We start from the raw sequence: 17,737 nt of genomic DNA, 5'->3' as shown, positions 1-17,737 counted from the left end.
AGGAGGAGTAAGAGCTACCACCATCACCACCACTTACACCTCTGTAAGGGCAACCTGGATCTGAACACTGTCAGGATACTTCCACAGTCCTACCAGAGCCGGTGGAAAGAGTGGGTAGAGCCAGGGCCTTATGGAAGCAGCACAGCTGATCTGGTGCAAAGAGCGTTGTAATTTGCTGCCGGTACAGACGATGACAATTGGGCCAGTAAAAGCAAAGACAATGATTGGCCTGGGATATCAACCTATGTGAACCAAAAGGGAGCCCAAAGATTGGGATGACTATTTTTATTTCCAAATTGCTTAACAGGAAACTGTGAGCTACACATCGATCTTTGAGTTTTGACAGCAAATAGTTTGCCAAGTACAAATAATTCAGAACTTCAGGAGAGTAAGAAATACAAGCTGATTTCTGGAGATTCTGCTAAGGGTGAGTCAGGTATGTTCTGGGCACATTCTGATGCTTGCTTAAGGGAGGGAAAAGCCAACAGTGATGCAAGACATCCTGTTACGGGGCAGGGAAAGTTCTCCCTGTTTGCAAGAACCGTGAATATCTTAGAACAAACGTGAGCAATTAAGCAACTGGATTAAGTTTCTTTCCAGTATCTGGAAACTCTGTCCCAGCCAGTGAACTGGGCAAACATCAAGAATTTTCGACAATGAGGCAAATTTTGCACCTTTACACCCAATGCAATCCCACTGACTTCAGTGTGGGAACCTACTTCAGTGTGAGAATCCTCTGCTTTGTTGATTTCTCCCATCTCTGGTTCACCAAATGCCTGTAGCACAGATCCACGGGATCTGTGCTACTTCCCAGCTTTTGAACAGTCCCTTAGAGGAGCCCCTTCAGTGTGCCAGAACCACAAGGGGTCCCACTCTTCTGCAAAGGTGGACTATGCAGCCTCAACTCAGAGACTGAGTCTCTGGACTGCAGAACTCCTATTTCACACCATGAGCACTGCCCGAAGAGTCCAACTGAAATAGGCTCCCGTTCAGAGACTTTTTGCCCTGCCCAGGGATCAATGCGCTTCAGCAGTATTTGCAGTGACACCAGGCAGCCTTTCAAAACTGCGTAGCATGTATTAGTTACTGAACTCCAGCACAGGGAAATCCACAGAGAAACAAAGGTGAAGACGGGGTTCAGACTGGCCAGCACCAGGGCTCTCTCCAGCCAAGCTGCTGTAGAATCCATTTTGGTTCCATCTCCCTCTGGGTCTGTCTCTCAGTGCCAGGTGAGAGTTCCTGTGTCTCTACAAAGGCAAACTCTTAACACAGCCCCTTGATACCTTTTGGTCCATTGTCCTTCTCCTGCAGAACCTGATGCTGAGTTTACATGTTCCCTGTTGTTAGGTGTCATTTGTTCAGTCCTGGGGGCAGGGGAGGGGGTGTTCCCATTGTATTTCCATAGTAATGGAGGATCTGGGTCAGTTTCCGCTCGTCCTTAAGGTCCCATTCATGACCCAAGCACCTCATGTGTCCTGCTCTGCCTTGGGAGCATGTTAACCCTTTCTGCACCCACTGGGTAGCAATCCCTAGTCAAGGGAGTCATTGTCATGCATATCATTCATATGTATGTTACAGAAAATTCCCACTTTGTCACAGCCCTCTGTTACCAGAGATCTCCTTAGAACACACTTCTTCCAGGAACTCTTCTTGTTTAAATGAACTTCCCTCTGTCACCTTTTCCTTATCAGTTTCACAGTGTAAGTGTATTGGGGTAGAGAGCTTATCTTACTCTGTGTTTTGCAAAGTACTGTGTACATTTACTACACTACAAAAATGATTCGTACTAGTGATAACACATGAAAGTGCCCCTCATGCAGTAAAAGTTCAATGTGGCATGAATCTCACAGCTTGTCTCATAGCTGAAACTCTCCTATAAAGCACACCCCAAGCCAGATTACAGGAACATAAGTGGGTCTGAGTTTTAAAATTATTGAGTGACTACATCTGTGTCATTTTCCCCTGCAACAATCTCACGGGAAAGAGAATGTGGAGAATGAAAGGGTGAGGAATTGGGAGGTGGAGTTTACTATTTTATTTATTGCCTATATAAGGCTTGTGTTGCTCTGAAATGCTGAAGCAGAGAGACTTGGACAAGAACACAACTGGAGCTGCCATTGCAGGGGGAGCACCTGCCATGGGGACAGCCACACAGCAAACCTTCATCACTTTGCTCTCCATAGCAGCAGTGGTTGCCCAGGCAGAAGACATCTGCCCAGGTGAGAGAGACATAAATGCTTCTTTCAAAGATATGGTCCTTCCTACTTCTTCCTTTGCACTGTTGAGAGCAAAGTAGATTTGAATGGACTCTTTATAGACTTTATTTTATAACCTCTCTCCATTGTGGCTGGCCTCTTCGGATAGGAGCGAGACCCCAGGATATGTAGAATTCATAATTATCAGATTTTCCAGGGCAAAAATAAATTCTGAAGAGAAGGTAGTTTGCAGTTGTAGTATAATTGCAGCATTTTGTTGTCTAACCCTCTCTAATCAACAACAGTGCTGTTCAAAGCATATTGCTGGCATGCTGTACTCGGTAACAGGTCTGTGGGACTCTATACACAGGCATTTTGATGTCTTTCTTGAACATGCTATCCACAGAAGAGTGCTGGAATTTATAGAATACTCTCAAGAGTATTAAAAATTGCACACAGCCTTCCATTTAAATGCTATAACAATATTTGAATTGCTTCAATAGAGAAATACAGAATGAAATTCCATCCTTCATGAGCTCTCTTGTGCCTCAAGATTGCAACATGTCAGCAAGTTAGGGAAGGCCCACATGGTTTTGGATAAATAAGAGCCAGCCTGAATTTACACACACACACACACACACACACACACACACCCCTCTCTTGAGCCAAAACTAGCTTTTCTGAGGTTTGAGTGAATTTCCTGGTTTCATCCGAGACCAGAAGCCATGTTAATAAGACACCACAAGAAAATCTATTTCATGTGAGGTTCTGACTTGTCCCAAATCAGTGAGTGCAAGAAATCTCAGCAGCTCTTGCTTAATTTCAGGGCCTAGGAGATTGATACATTTCAGAGAGCCACCCACAATCTGTAGGTCTCCCACTGCCAATTTAGGATCAGCCTATCTTTGAAGCAGAACCAGTTTAATAAATACATGTAGATATAGTAGTACTAGATCTGTATAGTTTTCAGAGCAGCAGCCGTGTTAGTCTGTATCCGCAAAAAGAACAGGAGGACTTGTGGCACCTTAGAGACTAACCAATTTGAGCATAAGCTTTCGTGAGCTCCGGCTCACTTCGTCGGATGCAACACAGCATTCGATGAAGTGAGCCGTAGCTCACGAAAGCTTATGCTCAAACAAATTTGTTCGTCTCTAGGTGCCACAAGTCCTCCTGTTCTTTTTGTAGATCTGTATAAACTTAGTTCTTTTATCATGATCTTCACAGCAGTCTATTGTGTATTTAATGTCTGAAAGTGAGATGATTATTTTTGCATTTATAGCTAGCAACGGAGATCTGTAGGTTCTGATCGGGATTTGATCAGGAGGATGGATGGTCCCATGGTTTGGTCACTAACCTAGGAGGTCGGAGACCATGGTTAAATCCCTGCCATGCCACAGACTTCCTGTGACCTTAGGCAGGACCTACTTCACAGCGGGGTCATGAGGATTAATATATTAGACTGAAGTGCTCAGATGCTAGGGCAATAGGGCCTTACAAATACCCAGAAATGGGTCTGGTGAGGTTCCCCACCACCACCCTTTGAAGACTGTTTCAGCTCCTGAGATGCTTTCAGAAGTCATGTGTTGATTTGTTTGTTACTCCAGAAGTGAGGATAGTGGGACTCAGCGGTTCTGATAAACTCGCCGTTCTCCAAGGCTGCCCTGGGTTTCCTGGTGCTGCAGGACCCAAAGGTGCCCCAGGAACTGCAGGAATGAGAGGTACATTCCCAAGCGCTGAATGAGAACCTGATTTGAGTGATGATGAGGATGGATAGAAGTGTGAATGATTTCTCTATTTTTTCTTCATTTTAATAGCCTCTTGACATGAACCAGTGGAGAAGGCTGGTATCAGAATTGTTCATGTCAGCTTAGTTTGAGATTTCTATGCTTTGTTGTTTGGGTTACTTAGGGATCTATTATAAGTCATGTCTTCTCATGGCCAGCATTTAGCAACACTATCTGCAACGCAGCTCTCTTTTGGACACAGTTTTGTTTCCTTTAAAGAGTAGCTACACTAGGATTAGGGTTGCCAACCCTCCAGGATTGTCCTGGTGTCTCTGGGAATTCAAGATTAATCTTTAATTAAAGATGGTCATGTGATGAAACCTCCAGGAACATGTCCAACTAAAATTGGCAACCCTAACTAGGATGTTTATAACAAAAATAGCCAAGCTGTGTAGAAAACAGTTAGTCACAATAAACAAGTCCCACATCTTGACCTTCCTAAAACCTCAGCTAATCCTGAATGTACGAACTACAGTCAATAACCTGGCTGGCTGAGCCCAGCAGCACAATTTGAAGCTTACCAGCCTGCATATCTAACAGCCCATTAAGAGGACTGGTTTCCAAAGGCAGGAGCCAGTTAAAGAAGGTTTGTCTAGACTAGACTGTGGTCCTGTTTTAACTAGAGTTAACTGATTAATAGCAGTTAAATGGCAATTAGCACAATGTAGGCACTAGTCTAAATGCTCCACAAATGTTTGTTCTAAGAAAAGTGTTTGTGGCTCAGCCTAGGGTGAATGACAAATATTTGTGCCTAGTAAACAAAATTTGTGCCTAGTGATCATGTCCAGCTTCCTCAGTGCCTCTTCCACCCTGAAGAGTGACTTAATTGAACACCGTCCAAGATGAGCCATGCCCATGGTCATCTCCTGCTCTGACATGGACTCTGGAGCATGTGTCCAAATGCTCTTGATATGGATTTCCATAGATGGAAAAGTCTTCACCCTGGAAGAAGCCCTATTTTGTCCCAGAGGGAAAGCATTATGGAGTAGCCACCTACCTGACACTCTGAATAACCCTGCTGGCTGAGGTCTCCTGGATGCTTTAGCCGAGGAGGAGAAGTGTCTCTCTTTGCTATCGCTGTGGTTGAAGCTAAGAAATGCAAATACTCAGAAATGCAAATATTATATTCCAGTCCATTAGATGCAGTCTGGATCCAGCACTAAAGGCACTCTCATCACTTCCCCTTCTAGTACATCCATCACAAGCCCCATTGTGACTTGTGAGGACCTCAGGGCAACAATCTGTCAATGACTGGGCAACAGCGTGATTATCATTCCTCACTAAGCCACTGGCAGAGCTGACCCATAGTTGAATAATACAGAGTCCAGCTTGGTCCATCAATTTTTTATATCAGGCCATGCACAGAGGTACACCACAACAAGTGGCATGGGAGTAGTCCCCTTACCCCACAACATCGCACTGGAGGTGGTATTTATGACCCTCAGTGGTGTCACCCTCCATTTCCAACACCATCCCAAAGACAGCATCCAGAGCATTCCTGTAAAGAGGAGTTTAGCCCCCAAACCATCTGGTGTAATAATCCATGTCATGGAAGCCGTGGGATCCTGCACCAACACACTAGAGTTAGCCTGGATCTGCACACTGAGGCCACCAAGGACAATGATAAATACCCCCATCATAGGAATAATTACCTTGACTATCCCAATTACAGTGTAAGACACTCACTCTGCAACAGACATGAGCTTAAAATAATTCTGCTCTCATAGAGTGTCCATTTCCCCAGACTGGCAGTTCACAATGGAAACACAAGGGGTGCCATGTATAGAGAAATGAGCTGTTAGTCTTCTAGGTCCCACATGGTGGTGACAATACACTATACATGAATGATGTCCCCAAGAAACAATCCAGGCAATAAATATTGGAGCCGCTAGCTGCTAAATCTTTGAGATATTCATAGGGTCAGATTTACAAAAGAGCTCAGCTATCACTAAGATATTAAACTAGGTGGCCAGGATGGGTATGTGTTTGTTTTGAAAGCCCAGAATGCTGGATGTGAGCTATTTTGAAATTTAGCCCATCAAGATTAAACTGTGTGGGAGTGTTGCTGTGAAATCAAAAATTTTGCTGCCAGAGCACTTTTCGGGCAGTCATTTGATCAAAAATAGCAAATATAGCATTTCAAATAATTTCTTTATCGCACCCATCATCATGGTATCTGGACACAGTTTACATAGCTTAACTAGGTCATTAATGTTTCCAATAAGAGCAAATTCTCCCTACTCTGGCTTTAAGGCAGAGGACAAAGAGGGAATCCCAAATGTAACACATCAGAATTTGCCCTGTAAGATATTTAGTCTCTTTCTGTGTTGTGTAGGTGTACAGGGAATCCCTGGGAAGGCAGGACCACAGGGGCTGAAAGGTAAAGTAATCCGTGGAAAACCTTGTGCTCTTGGTAGGTGATAGAGATAACAGCCTCTGTTCTAAAAGCATTTGTGTCTTCTCTCCAAGGAGTATGTGCTCCTTTTGGGGCACCTGGCATTGGCCACTGTCAGAAGACAGGATACTGGACTAGATGGACCTTTGGTCTGACCCAGTATGGCCATTCTTATGCTCCTTTGAATGTACAAGGTGGTTAAATCCCAGCCCCTCTTTTGTAGCCATGAAGGGCCATGCCCAAAAATGAACAGGTGCAATTTTCTGCCCAGGTAGCAGGGGCAGAATACTAAGAACCCACACAGGGCTATAAATATCCTGTGCCTCATGGAACTCTGCTCCACTCCTGCTATGGAGGGAGAGTAGAGACAGGACAGGGAGGGTGTGGGCAAGGGCAAGATTGAGGGTAGATCTGACAGATCAATGCAGTGGCAGAACCACTGGCCATTCCCCAGGCCGGGAGAAGGAGCAGCAGCTGGATTGGAGGCTGCTCCTGGTCTGAGGATGCAGTAGTGATCAGAGAGCACTCCATGGCCTGGCAAGGATGTGGTGAGCGCCTAAGCCAAACCTTTGCCATAGGTCTTAGTCAGGGGAACAGGATTTGCCTTCAGGTCTTTATCCTAAAAGAAATTCAGCTCTGAGCCCACTATGCTAAGATGCCTGCAACTCTTCTAATCCTTTCCATTCTCTTATCAGGGGATAGAGGTGTTGCTGGTCCCCCGGGTCCAAAAGGTGAGAGTTCAAATCATTCTTCTTGCCTGATTATCGTGTTATCACCGTGTTATCTAAGGTGATGGACTGTGACATCTAGTAGAGTCCAGGATGGGCCCAATTTTCACATGTGCCAGGCCTTATCAGGACTTCCAAGTCCTGCCTTTGGAGACTGACATCAACACCTAGGCAGGCAGAAGGGGCCCACTGAAATCCTTCTTGGTGGACACATTCAGCAAGATACTTCAGCAGGATTCTGCTTCAGTAATTCCATTCATAGCACATCCGTGTCCTACACTGGGGCCATGTTTCCAAGCTTGGATGCCTTAAAGTGAGGCACTGTTTAAGCCCTACACAGATCAGGGTGTCATATCCAAGTGACACAAGGATTTGACCCTGTGTTCTTTCTTTAGGTGATAAAGGATCTCCTGGAGCACCTGGAACACCAGGTGAGAACCTCTGCCCTCTTTCATACCAAGAGCCCTGGGAGTTTCATCTTTAAAGTGCAGCTCTGAGCTAAAAAGGAATTCCTTTGAAGTAACACAGTGAGGTCCCATCTCTCAAGGGTTCCATTGGAAATTTGATTAGTTTACAAGTAAAAGGTTCTCCCCCCACCACCACCACCACTTACCAGCTTTGCAAATTCAGCCTGAGATCTGAGAGTCATGCTGGGTTCTTCCCTTTTTGTTCATCACCACCAATAACAAGTGCCTTCATTTATACCTGGGGAACACTATAGTGTTCAAGTTGTGCCCTTAATAAATGCTATGTAGTCCTATTGATTTTGATGGGATTACACAATTCTAAGTGACCAGAGTTTAGTAAACAGTACTGTTGATGTGGCACCAGAAGAAGAGTCTAACACCCTCTACCATAGAGGTGATAACATGAATAAAGAGTAATTTTAAGAAGTTTATGTATTCAGAATAATATCTATTGAGTTGCTGACAGAGTCAGAAAGGGCCATTTGTACAGAGTCACTCTTCAGAGTAGAACTATATTTAAAAGCACAGGACACAAACAACAAACAAACTGATTCCCCCTTCCCCCCACAATCTTTCTGTAACGTTTTCATAACTGAAGTGAAGCCTGCAGAGTGAAACATTTTTTAGCATAACAAACATGTCAACATGTGGCCATCCAAGTGTTGCAACAGCTCCCCCAATTACACACAGATGACTTTTTGGCCAGTGCCAGAACTCAAGTACCAGGAATATTTCTAAGGTACAAATTAATCAGATTTGAGCCAGCACCATTCTGGGTAGGGGTCTCAGTTAAGATGACCCAGTTAGCCCATAATTCCCATCCTCATGTGAATCCTGGGAGAAAGGCCAGTGTCCTGCTTAAATAAAGAAGTATCCTTCTATAAGAGATGGGACGACTAACAACAACCCTTTGGTCCCCTATAGCTCCTTACCTCCCAGGATTACAACGAGCAATTTATAGATCTAAATTCTTATAACACCCTGCCCACGTTCCCTAGTGCACAGGGGGGATGCTGCATTCTGAGGGTCCCAGGTGGAGAAAAGCTGGTGCAACCTGCTTCCCCATGCATGGCTGGCCTGCTCCATGCTCCAGCAAAAACAAACAAAAAGAAAAGGCTGAACTCTGTGCCTGCTTTTTACCCATCTCATTGGAAGCAGGAACCTCACGGTTCTCTGGCATGTGCGGAGAATTCCCACAAGCGCACAGGCTGAAATTGACCCTGGCTGTTGCCTAGGACACCCTTCTCATCTAAGGAGGGCAGGCGTCTTGCAACTCCTCTCCCTTGGAGGGAACACGTGCCAGAGACTAAAGTGGGATACCGGGAGGAAGCACGAGCAGCAGCGCGCGAGAGGGCAGGGCTCCTGCCTCATACTGAGAAAGAGGGACGATCAGCGAGTTATCTCAAGTGCCTATACACAAATGCAAGAAGCCTGGGAAACAAGCAGGGAGAACTGGAAGTCCTGGCACAGTCAAGGAATTATGATGTGATTGGAATAACAGAGACTTGGTGGGATAACTCACATGACTGGAGTACTGTCATGGATGGATATAAACTGTTCAGGAAGGACAGGCAGGGCAGAAAAGGTGGGGGAGTTGCACTGTATGTAAGGGAGCAGTATGACTGCTCAGAGCTCAAGTATGAAACTGCAGAAAAACCTGAGTGTCTCTGGATTAAGTTTAGAAGTGTGAGCAACAAGGGTGATGTCGTGGTGGGAATCTGCTATAGACCACCGGATAAGGGGGATGAGGTGGACGAGGCTTTCTTCCGGCAACTCACGGAAGTTACTAGATCGCAGGCCCTGGTTCTCATGGGAGACTTCAATCACCCTGATATCTGCTGGGAGAGCAATATAGCGGTGCACAGACAATCCAGGAAGTTTTTGGAAAGGGTAGGAGACAATTTCCTGGTGCAAGTGATGGAGGAACCAACTAGGGGCAGAGCTCTTCTTGACCTGCTGCTCACAAACCGGGAAGAATTAGTAGGGGAAGCTAAAGTGGATGGGAACCTGGGAGGCAGTGACCATGAGATGGTCGAGTTCAGAGGATCCTGACACAGGGAAGAAAGGAGAGCAGCAGAATACGGACCTGGGCTTCAGAAAAGCAGACTTTGACTCCCTCCGGGAACTGATGGGCAGGATCCCCTGGGAGAATAACATGAGGGGGAAAGGAGTCAAGGAGAGCTGGCTGTATTTTAAAGAATCCTTATTGAGGTTACAGGGACAAATCATCCTGATGTGTAGAAAGAATAGTAAATATGGCAGGCAACCAGCTTGGCTTAACAGTGAAATCCTTGCTGATCTTAAACATAAAAAAGAAGCTTACAAGAAACGGAAGATTGGACAAATGACCAGGGAAGAGTATAAAAATATTGCTCGGGATGCAGGAGTGAAATCAGGAAGGCCAAATCACACCTGGAGTTGCAGCTAGCAAGAGATGTTAAAAGTAACAAGAACGGTTTCTTCAGGTATGTTAGCAACAAGAAGAAAGTCAAGGAAAGTGTGGGCCCCTTACTGAATGAGGGAGGCAACCTAGCGACAGAGGATGTGGAAAAAGCTAATGTACTCAATGCTTTTTTTGCCTCTGTCTTCACGAACAAGGTCAGCTCCCAGACTACTGCACTGGGCAGTACAGCATGGGGAGGAGGTGACCAGCCCTCTGTGGAGAAAGAAGTGGTTCGGGACTATTTAGAAAAGCTGGACAAGCACAAGTCCATGGGGCCGGATGTGCTGCATCCGAGAGTGCTAAAGGAGTTGGCGGATGTGATTGCAGAGCCATTGGCCATTATCTTTGAAAACTCATGGCGATCTGGGGAAGTCCCGGACGACTGGAAAAAGGCTAATGTCGTGCCCATCTTTAAAAAAGGGAAGAAGGAGGATCCGGGGAACTACAGGCCAGACAGCCTCACCTCGGTCCCTGGAAAAATCAGGGAGCAGGTCCTCAAGGAATCAATTCTGAAGCACTTAGAGGAGAGGAAAGTGATCAGGAACAGTCAGCATGGATTCACCAAGGGCAAGTCATGCCTGACTAATCTAATTGCCTTCTATGATGAGATAACTGGCTCTGTGGGTGAGGGGAAAGCGGTGGACATGTTGTTCCTTGACTTTAGCAAAGCTTTTGACACGGTCTCCCACAGTGTTCTTGCCAGCAAGTTAAAGAAGCATGGGCTGGATGAATGGACTATAGGATGGATAGAAAGTTGGCTAGATTGCCGGGCTCAACGGGTAGCGATCAATGGCTCCATGTCTAGTTGGTAGCCGGTATCAAGTGGAGTGCCCCAAGGGTCGGTCCTGGGGCCGGTTTTGTTCAATATCTTCATTAATGATCTGGATGATGCTGTGGATTGCACTCTCAGCAAGTTTGCAGATGACACTAAACTGGGAGGAGTGGTAGATACGCTGGAGGGTAGGCATAGGATACAGAGGGACCTAGACAAATTAGAGGATTGGGCCAAAAGAAATCTGATGAGGTTCAACAAGGGGAAGTGCAGAGTCCTGCACTTAGGACGGAAGAATCCCATGCACCGCTACAGACTAGGGACCGAATGGCTAAGTGGCAGTTCTGCAGAAAAGGACCTAGGGGTTACAGTGGACGAGAAGCTGGATATGAGTCAACAGTGTGCCCTTGTTGCCAAGAAGGCCATTTTGGGATGAATGGCATTTTGGGATGTATACGTAGGGGCATTGCCAGCAGATCGAGAGACGTGATCGTTCCCCTCTATTCGACATTGGTGAGGCCTCATCTGGAGTACTGTGTCCAGTTTTGGGCCCCAGACTACAAGAAGGATGTGGAAAAATTGGAAAATGTCCAGCGGAGGGCAACAAAAATGATTAGGGGACTGGAATACATGACTTATGAGGAGAGGCTGAGGGAACTGGGATTGTTTAGTCTGCGGAAGAGAAGAATGAGGGGGGATTTGATAGCTGCTTTCAACTACCTGAAAGGGGGCTCCAAAGAGGATGGAGCTAGACTGTTCTCAGTGGTAGCTGATGACAGAACAAGGAATAATGGTCTCAAGTTGCAGTGGGGGAGGTTTAGGTTGGATATTAGGAAAAACTTTTTCACTAGGAGGGTGGTGAAACACTGGAATGCGTTACCTAGGGAGATGGTGGAATCTCCTTCCTTAGATATTTTTAAGGTCAGGCTTGACAAAGCCCTGGCTGGGATGATTTAGTTGGGGATTGGTCCTGCTTTGAGCAGGGGGTTGGACTAGATGACCTCCTGAGGTCCCTTCCAACCCTGATATTCTATGATTCTATGAAATATCTTACAGGGAATGCATCATCCAGTTGACAATGAAAGAAACACCAAGGAATAATGGCTCATGAAAATACAAACCCAGCAAAATTAACACTGAACTTATGGCACTGTTAGAATCATAGAATATCAAGGTTGGAAGGGACCTCAGGATGTCATCTAGTCCAACCCCCTGTTCAAAGCAGGACCAATCCCCAATTTTTGCCCCGATCCCTAAATGGCCCCCTCAACGATTGAACTCACAACCCTGGGTTTAGCAGGCCAATGCTCAAACCACTGAGCTATCCCTCCCCCCCCGTTGTGCATCTTAAACCCAGAGGCATGTAGTCATAATGGATAAGCATTTTTATTATAGACACCCTCAGCAGTTTACAGAGTCACTCCTTTCTGATTTCATTTTCCTGCACAGGAGAGAGCGAGCTGGACAGCGTACAGTGTAAGAAAGGTGAGTGCTTCCTGGAATTTCTGGTCAGTCCGCTCATTCTGCTCCAGGGATAATGGAACCTCGCTTCAGAATGCAGAGTCACATTTGATTCTCCCCCAGCTGTTGTAGGTGTCGTGGTGTCTGTCACACTATCCCTGGCCATGACAAATACACATACCCAATGGCAAAGCTCATTTTAAATGGATAGTCTCTTTAAAGAGCCTGCCTCAATTTCAGAGCTAAAACCACTGAGTGGAGTTTTCAGTTATTGCACTCACCCAAGGTATGAGAAGACTAATAAACCTGGTACCATTGTGAGGGCCACAATACACAGACATTATGCTGATCAATGGGGCGGTTGCATAGATTGATGCACAGGCCCCCAGACAGTTAAGAATTGAGGATTTTTCTGCTCTTCATCAGCTGGTTTTGTTCTTAAGACACTAGACTGGCACTTAGACGATCCAAGTTCAATATGTGGCTCTGTCACAGAGGTTTAGTTCCAGTAAAGTGGGCTTGTGATGTCTCTTTAGCTGTGTTTTGGTTCTAGACAGCTTGCAATAATGTTGAATTTTAATAAGTATTTTAAATTCTGGTTCTGCCCAGGAGCAAAAAACTGCAAGGAGCTGTTAGCTAGAGGGAACACCCTGAGCGGCTGGTACACCATCTACCCCCGTGACTGTAACGCCATGACCGTGCTGTGCGACATGGACACAGATGGTGGGGGATGGCTTGTAAGTGAGAATAAAGTGTACACAAATATCAGAGACAGAAGCTTGTTCTGCATGAGGGTCCCAGAATGTGAGAAAGTGGATTCTTTGCAAGCTAATCAATAGCCCATGACACTGACTTACATTCCTACAGATTTCACTGATGTTCGGTCTAAATTCTTTTGAAGAGACTAGTTTAATTCACCCTTTTTGTAAGAGCTGATGCAAAGGACTTTAACGTTATTGAATACTGCCACTAAGCTGTTTCCTGGGTGGGCCACAGTGGCCTGACCACTAGAGGGGGTGGAAGCCAGAGAAGACACAGTAGCTGTTCTTGGAAGGAGTTGTATCACTATTTAGTTTATCATCATCTACACCAAAAGTCCTTCGTCCCATTTCCCCATAAGTTCTCCTGTCTCTCAGGCAAGTCCAAAGTTTCCTAGGGAAGCAGTCCCCCAGCCTGTACCCTGCTGTCCCCAGCCTTAGTACCTTTCCCCCAAAGGCGATCGCCTCTCCTGCTGCTCCTTGCTGAGGTTGTTTTCCCTGTAGACTCCTTCAGCATCCCACTCCCCCTGCACATTCTCACTCCTCCTCTGAGATTAGCTGGGTCTGGGTTATATAGGCTCAGATCCCGCCTACTCCCAGCAGCCTCTAAGGGGACTGGTTAATTGGAACCAGCTGCTTGGGTTCCCCCCCCCCATCACCATGTGACAGTTCACTCTATCACAGATATATTTTCAATGCTGTGGACAAGGGATTTAGCTGCACCATTCTCCACAGTGAACATTTACCCCAGACGGGCTGAGCTGTTACTCACCTGAGACTGAAATGGATTGAAGCCATTTACACATGAGTAATTGATGAACCTTTGGAGACTGGGGGAGGGGTCTTTTTCCCCCTCCTTTGCCCAGCTTTTATTAAAGGCAGACACCACTCTTTAGTTTCCTACATGAGCCCCTCTCCTTTCCCTATAGGTTTTCCAGAAAAGGGCAGATGGATCCGAGAACTTTTTCCGTGACTGGGGTTCATACAAAAGAGGTTTCGGCAGCCGGCTGTCAGAATTCTGGCTGGGGAACGACAATATCCATCTGTTAACATCTCTAGGTAAGAAATCACTGATGCCATTTTTCAGTCTAATCCCACCTCATTACAGGGAACACTGGGACACACTAATAATGGTGAAAATAGTGATAAGGGACTGAGCCTGTTTATGACGACCCTTCTGGGGAAAGCTGCTGGAGCAGAGAACGCTGTAGCTCTAATGGGGGGGGGTGGATCATTTAAACAGGGTCTGTCAGCTGAACCATGCAGTGGCACTAGTGAACTTCAGGAAAGGAGGTGGCTCTGGATACACCACGCCAGATTCTTCTTTGCTCTGCAATTCAAAAATGCATGTAAAATGCTCTTGTTCTGACTTGGACGGGTGTAAACGGTTACAGGAGGGGCAAAGCGATGGAAAATCATGCTGTCTTCTCAGCAAGGGGTTGGATGCTGTGGCACTGTTTGCTAATAGACCAGTGACATTGTAGGATAGAAATCAGATGGGTAACGCCAGCCCTACTGCAAATATTGGGCTGATTCCGGGGCAAAAAGACCCCACAGATAGTGCAAAAGCAGAATATGCTCAGTGGTCACCTTGTTTTTAACAGGAAACCATGAACTCCGCATTGACCTCAAAGACTTTGAAAACAACATGCAGTTTGCCAAGTACAAGTCATTCAAGATTGCAGGAGAGACGGAGAAATACAAACTGGTTCTTGGAGACTTTCTTGGAGGCACTGCAGGTAGGTTCTGGGCATGTCTTATACCTTTGATAGCACAAGGAAAACAGGCCCAACCAGCAGAGAGAGAGGACACCTTGTGGAGAAAGCAAAATAAATTCCTCCCTGGTTGTCATAACTGAAGAGATAAATGTGCATCTAAGACACAGGATCAAATTTATTTACAGCATCTGGAAACTCAGTTACAGGAAGGAAAAACTGACAGGGGGAATGGAGAACAGGAATCTTCCCTATACGCATTGGAATAAATGCTGTATTGATCAACTCTGTGCAATCAGTGGGATCGCAGCAGTTGAAAACCAAATGCGGCCCATTGTTTCTGTATTTAGCCTCCAAATCTCGAAGTTGATTTCACGAGCGACAATTGAAATTTTAGGAATTCTGAACCCGTTTGCACATCATTGATTTGAAATTCCACCAGGGCTCTATTAACCACTTGTCTGGTTTGAGACATCTGTCCTTAACGGAGCACCAGAAAAGAAACCCTAAGGTGGGGAGGTGGGAGGCCAGTGAGGTCTCTGCTCTAAGCTACAGTGCTCATGTACTCCCACTGCCACCACAGACACGCTGAAGAGGTGCAGCGCAATAGCATTCCCAAAGCACTGCGTTCTTCTAGGGACTTAGTCACCTCGTGCCCAAAGCACTTCTTGTAATGGTGTGAAATCACGGGGCACTGTGGTCATGCTGTTGAGTGAGAAGACCCAGCTTTCATCCCATTGAGAGGAGTATAATTTTTTAAGAGTTGTTGAGTTACCGGCACAGCCCCCACTAAAAGTATGTGTAACCCACACACCTCCTTGGGCGTGACGTTCTGTCCCATCTAGTGGCACCGAGACCACTTAGAGAGAGAGTTCAATGAGTCTGCTCTACAGCCTTAGCTAACAGCCAGTTGGCTTTTAGCTCATGCAATAGAGGCTCATGCACTAAGCTCCAGAGGTCCCCGGTTCAATCCTGCCTGCCGGCGACAGGGGTCTGTTGGTATTACATATGTTTGTATGTGTAATTTCCTATGTGCTGCCCTCTCCTCCTTCCTCCAGTAAGCATTAGAGCCTTTCTCCCGCACTGCAAGGGTTTCCTGGTGCCTGGTAGCAAAATAAGCCATCCCGTGGCAGAACTCACTGGCTGGGATTTGGGGAACTAAGCCGGTGACCACATGAGACAGCGCAGCATATGATACTATAATGCTGAGTGCCCTGGCCTGAAATCCCTGGCAAGACCCCCGTCCATTTCAACGGCCTTGAGATCAGGTCCTGGCAAGACAAGAAACTGTAACATCTTTGTGACAAAGTAAAACAATTATTTTCCACAGGTGATTCACTAACCATGCACAAGGACATGCAGTTTTCAACCAGAGACCGTGACAACGACCTGGGTTCAAATGCTCAAAACTGTGCTGCAATCTACAAGGGGGCCTGGTGGTACAAGGACTGTCACTGGTCCAACCTGAATGGGATGTACTTGGCTGGTGCCCACTCCAGCTTTGCGGATGGGGTGAACTGGAGGACGGGCAAAGGATATAACTATTCCTACAAACAGTCAGAAATGAAATGTAGGCCTGTCTAGCTCAGCCAGCAGGCACACGATGAAGGAGAACTGCTCTCTGTTTCTTGCCTGTAACATATTTCTGCCATCCGTATTTTCCTGGCAATGCCTTCTCCTTTCTCCCCCTAGTGCCTGAGTTCTAAGTGTGGACAAAGCCCTGATCTTCATTTTGGTACCACTGATTTCATTCGTTTCCTTTGGCTTCCACCAGTGACTGTGCCTTGGCTGCCCCACTAACAGAGCTGCTTCCCATGCTACAGGGTTCATGGCCGGGGATACGAGTGCAAGTGGCACCCTCTTTCTAGACACTAAGTAACAATAAGATTAATCTCCACTGAGTCAGACTTAGAAGCCTGCTCATGTCATTAAGGTAGTGGGTTGGGACTCTAGAGACTGGGGTTCAGGTATTGCTTCTGCAATCCATTTCCTGTGTCATCTTTGGCAAGTAATGTAGGAGACGACCACGCCGCAGCTGGGAGGTGTAATTCCCAGTGTGGGTAGACATGCATGCACCAGCTCTGATCAGCAGCAGTTGGGCCACGACACCTTGGGCTAGCCACCTGAGGGCATGCCTAAGACGTTGGACTGGCTTGAGTCCGCTCAAAAGCATGTCTCTCGCACCCCACAAGTTGGTCCACTAAAAGCTATTCCCTCACCCACCTTGTCTCTCTCGGATTGAACTCGGGCAGCTTGCCTGAACCTCTGCCCACCTCATTGCAGCCACACGGCTACTTCTAGTGCACTAGCTCAATCAGAACTCCAGCCCGGACATCTCCTGGAGCTGGGAAGCGCATCTCCAGCTCCAGTAAAGACCTACCTTTAATCTCACTGTAACATGGTGTGATAAATGAAGCTGGGGGATAGCTTCCTTTTATGGACACCCCGCCAGCCAGCTAGCTATAAAATTCCTGTTAGTAGATGTTCTCCACTTACTGTACCTGTAAAGGGTTAAAAAAAGCCCATAGATAAAAAGAATGGAGTGGGCACCTGACCAAAAGAGCGAATGGGAAGGTTAGAGCTTTTTAAAATCGAAACAAGACTCTACTTTTGTCTGGTGGTGTTGTTCTACGGAGAACAGAGACACAGAGCAGCAACGTTGTAAGCAGCTTTAAAACCAGGTATGAAAAAGCATCAATTCATACCTCGAACCTACTTGTCTGAAACCCCAGATATGTACGTAAATCAGGGAATGTCTAGGAAGATGCGATTAGGGTTATTTCTTTTATATTTTATTGGCTTGTGGACTCCTCTGTGCTGTCCCCATATGCTTTTGTTTTGCTTGTAACCTTTAAGCTGAACCTCAAGAGAGCTATCTTGATGCTTAATTTTTGTAATTGTTTCTTTTAAGATCTAGCAAAAAGCCCAAGTTCCAAATGTATTTCCTTTCTTTTGGGATTTAATAAAATTTACCTTTTTTAAGAACAGGATTGGATTTTTATGTTCTTAAGAGGTTTGT

The 17,737-nt window shown here is 46.1% G+C and overlaps 1 protein-coding gene across 2 annotated transcripts; it reads left to right on the top strand.

The window, feature by feature from the left end:
* The first annotated feature begins 2,082 nt into the window (after positions 1–2,082).
* On the top strand, positions 2,083–17,640 carry LOC141999794 (ficolin-2-like). 2 transcript variants are annotated; one of them, XM_074973562.1, is made up of 10 exons: positions 2,083–2,219; positions 3,800–3,913; positions 6,315–6,359; positions 7,070–7,105; positions 7,498–7,533; positions 12,234–12,269; positions 12,855–12,982; positions 13,933–14,062; positions 14,608–14,742; positions 16,049–17,640. In XM_074973562.1, the coding sequence occupies exons 1-10, from the start codon at positions 2,138–2,140 to the stop codon at positions 16,300–16,302; spliced, it is 996 nt and encodes a 331-aa protein (XP_074829663.1). In that variant the 5' UTR covers positions 2,083–2,137; the 3' UTR covers positions 16,303–17,640. The 2 variants fall into 2 exon arrangements, with proteins under 2 accessions (XP_074829663.1, XP_074829664.1); XM_074973563.1 differs by lacking the exon at positions 6,315–6,359.
* Positions 17,641–17,737: the final 97 nt, after the last annotated feature.

Source organism: Natator depressus, chromosome 16 (assembly GCF_965152275.1).
Source record: "Natator depressus isolate rNatDep1 chromosome 16, rNatDep2.hap1, whole genome shotgun sequence".
Lineage (NCBI taxonomy): Eukaryota > Metazoa > Chordata > Testudines > Cheloniidae > Natator > Natator depressus.
This window is presented reverse-complemented; position numbering and strand designations above follow the sequence as displayed.

Coding starts and splice junctions, on each gene's coding strand:
- LOC141999794 (XM_074973562.1), top strand. CDS start 2,138: ATGGGGACAGCCACACAGCAAACCTTCATCACTTTGCTCTCCATAGCA. Junction 3,914..6,314: donor AGGAACTGCAGGAATGAGAG/GTACATTCCCAA, acceptor TGTGTTGTGTAG/GTGTACAGGGAATCCCTGGG. Junction 12,983..13,932: donor CAGATGGTGGGGGATGGCTT/GTAAGTGAGAAT, acceptor CTTTCCCTATAG/GTTTTCCAGAAAAGGGCAGA.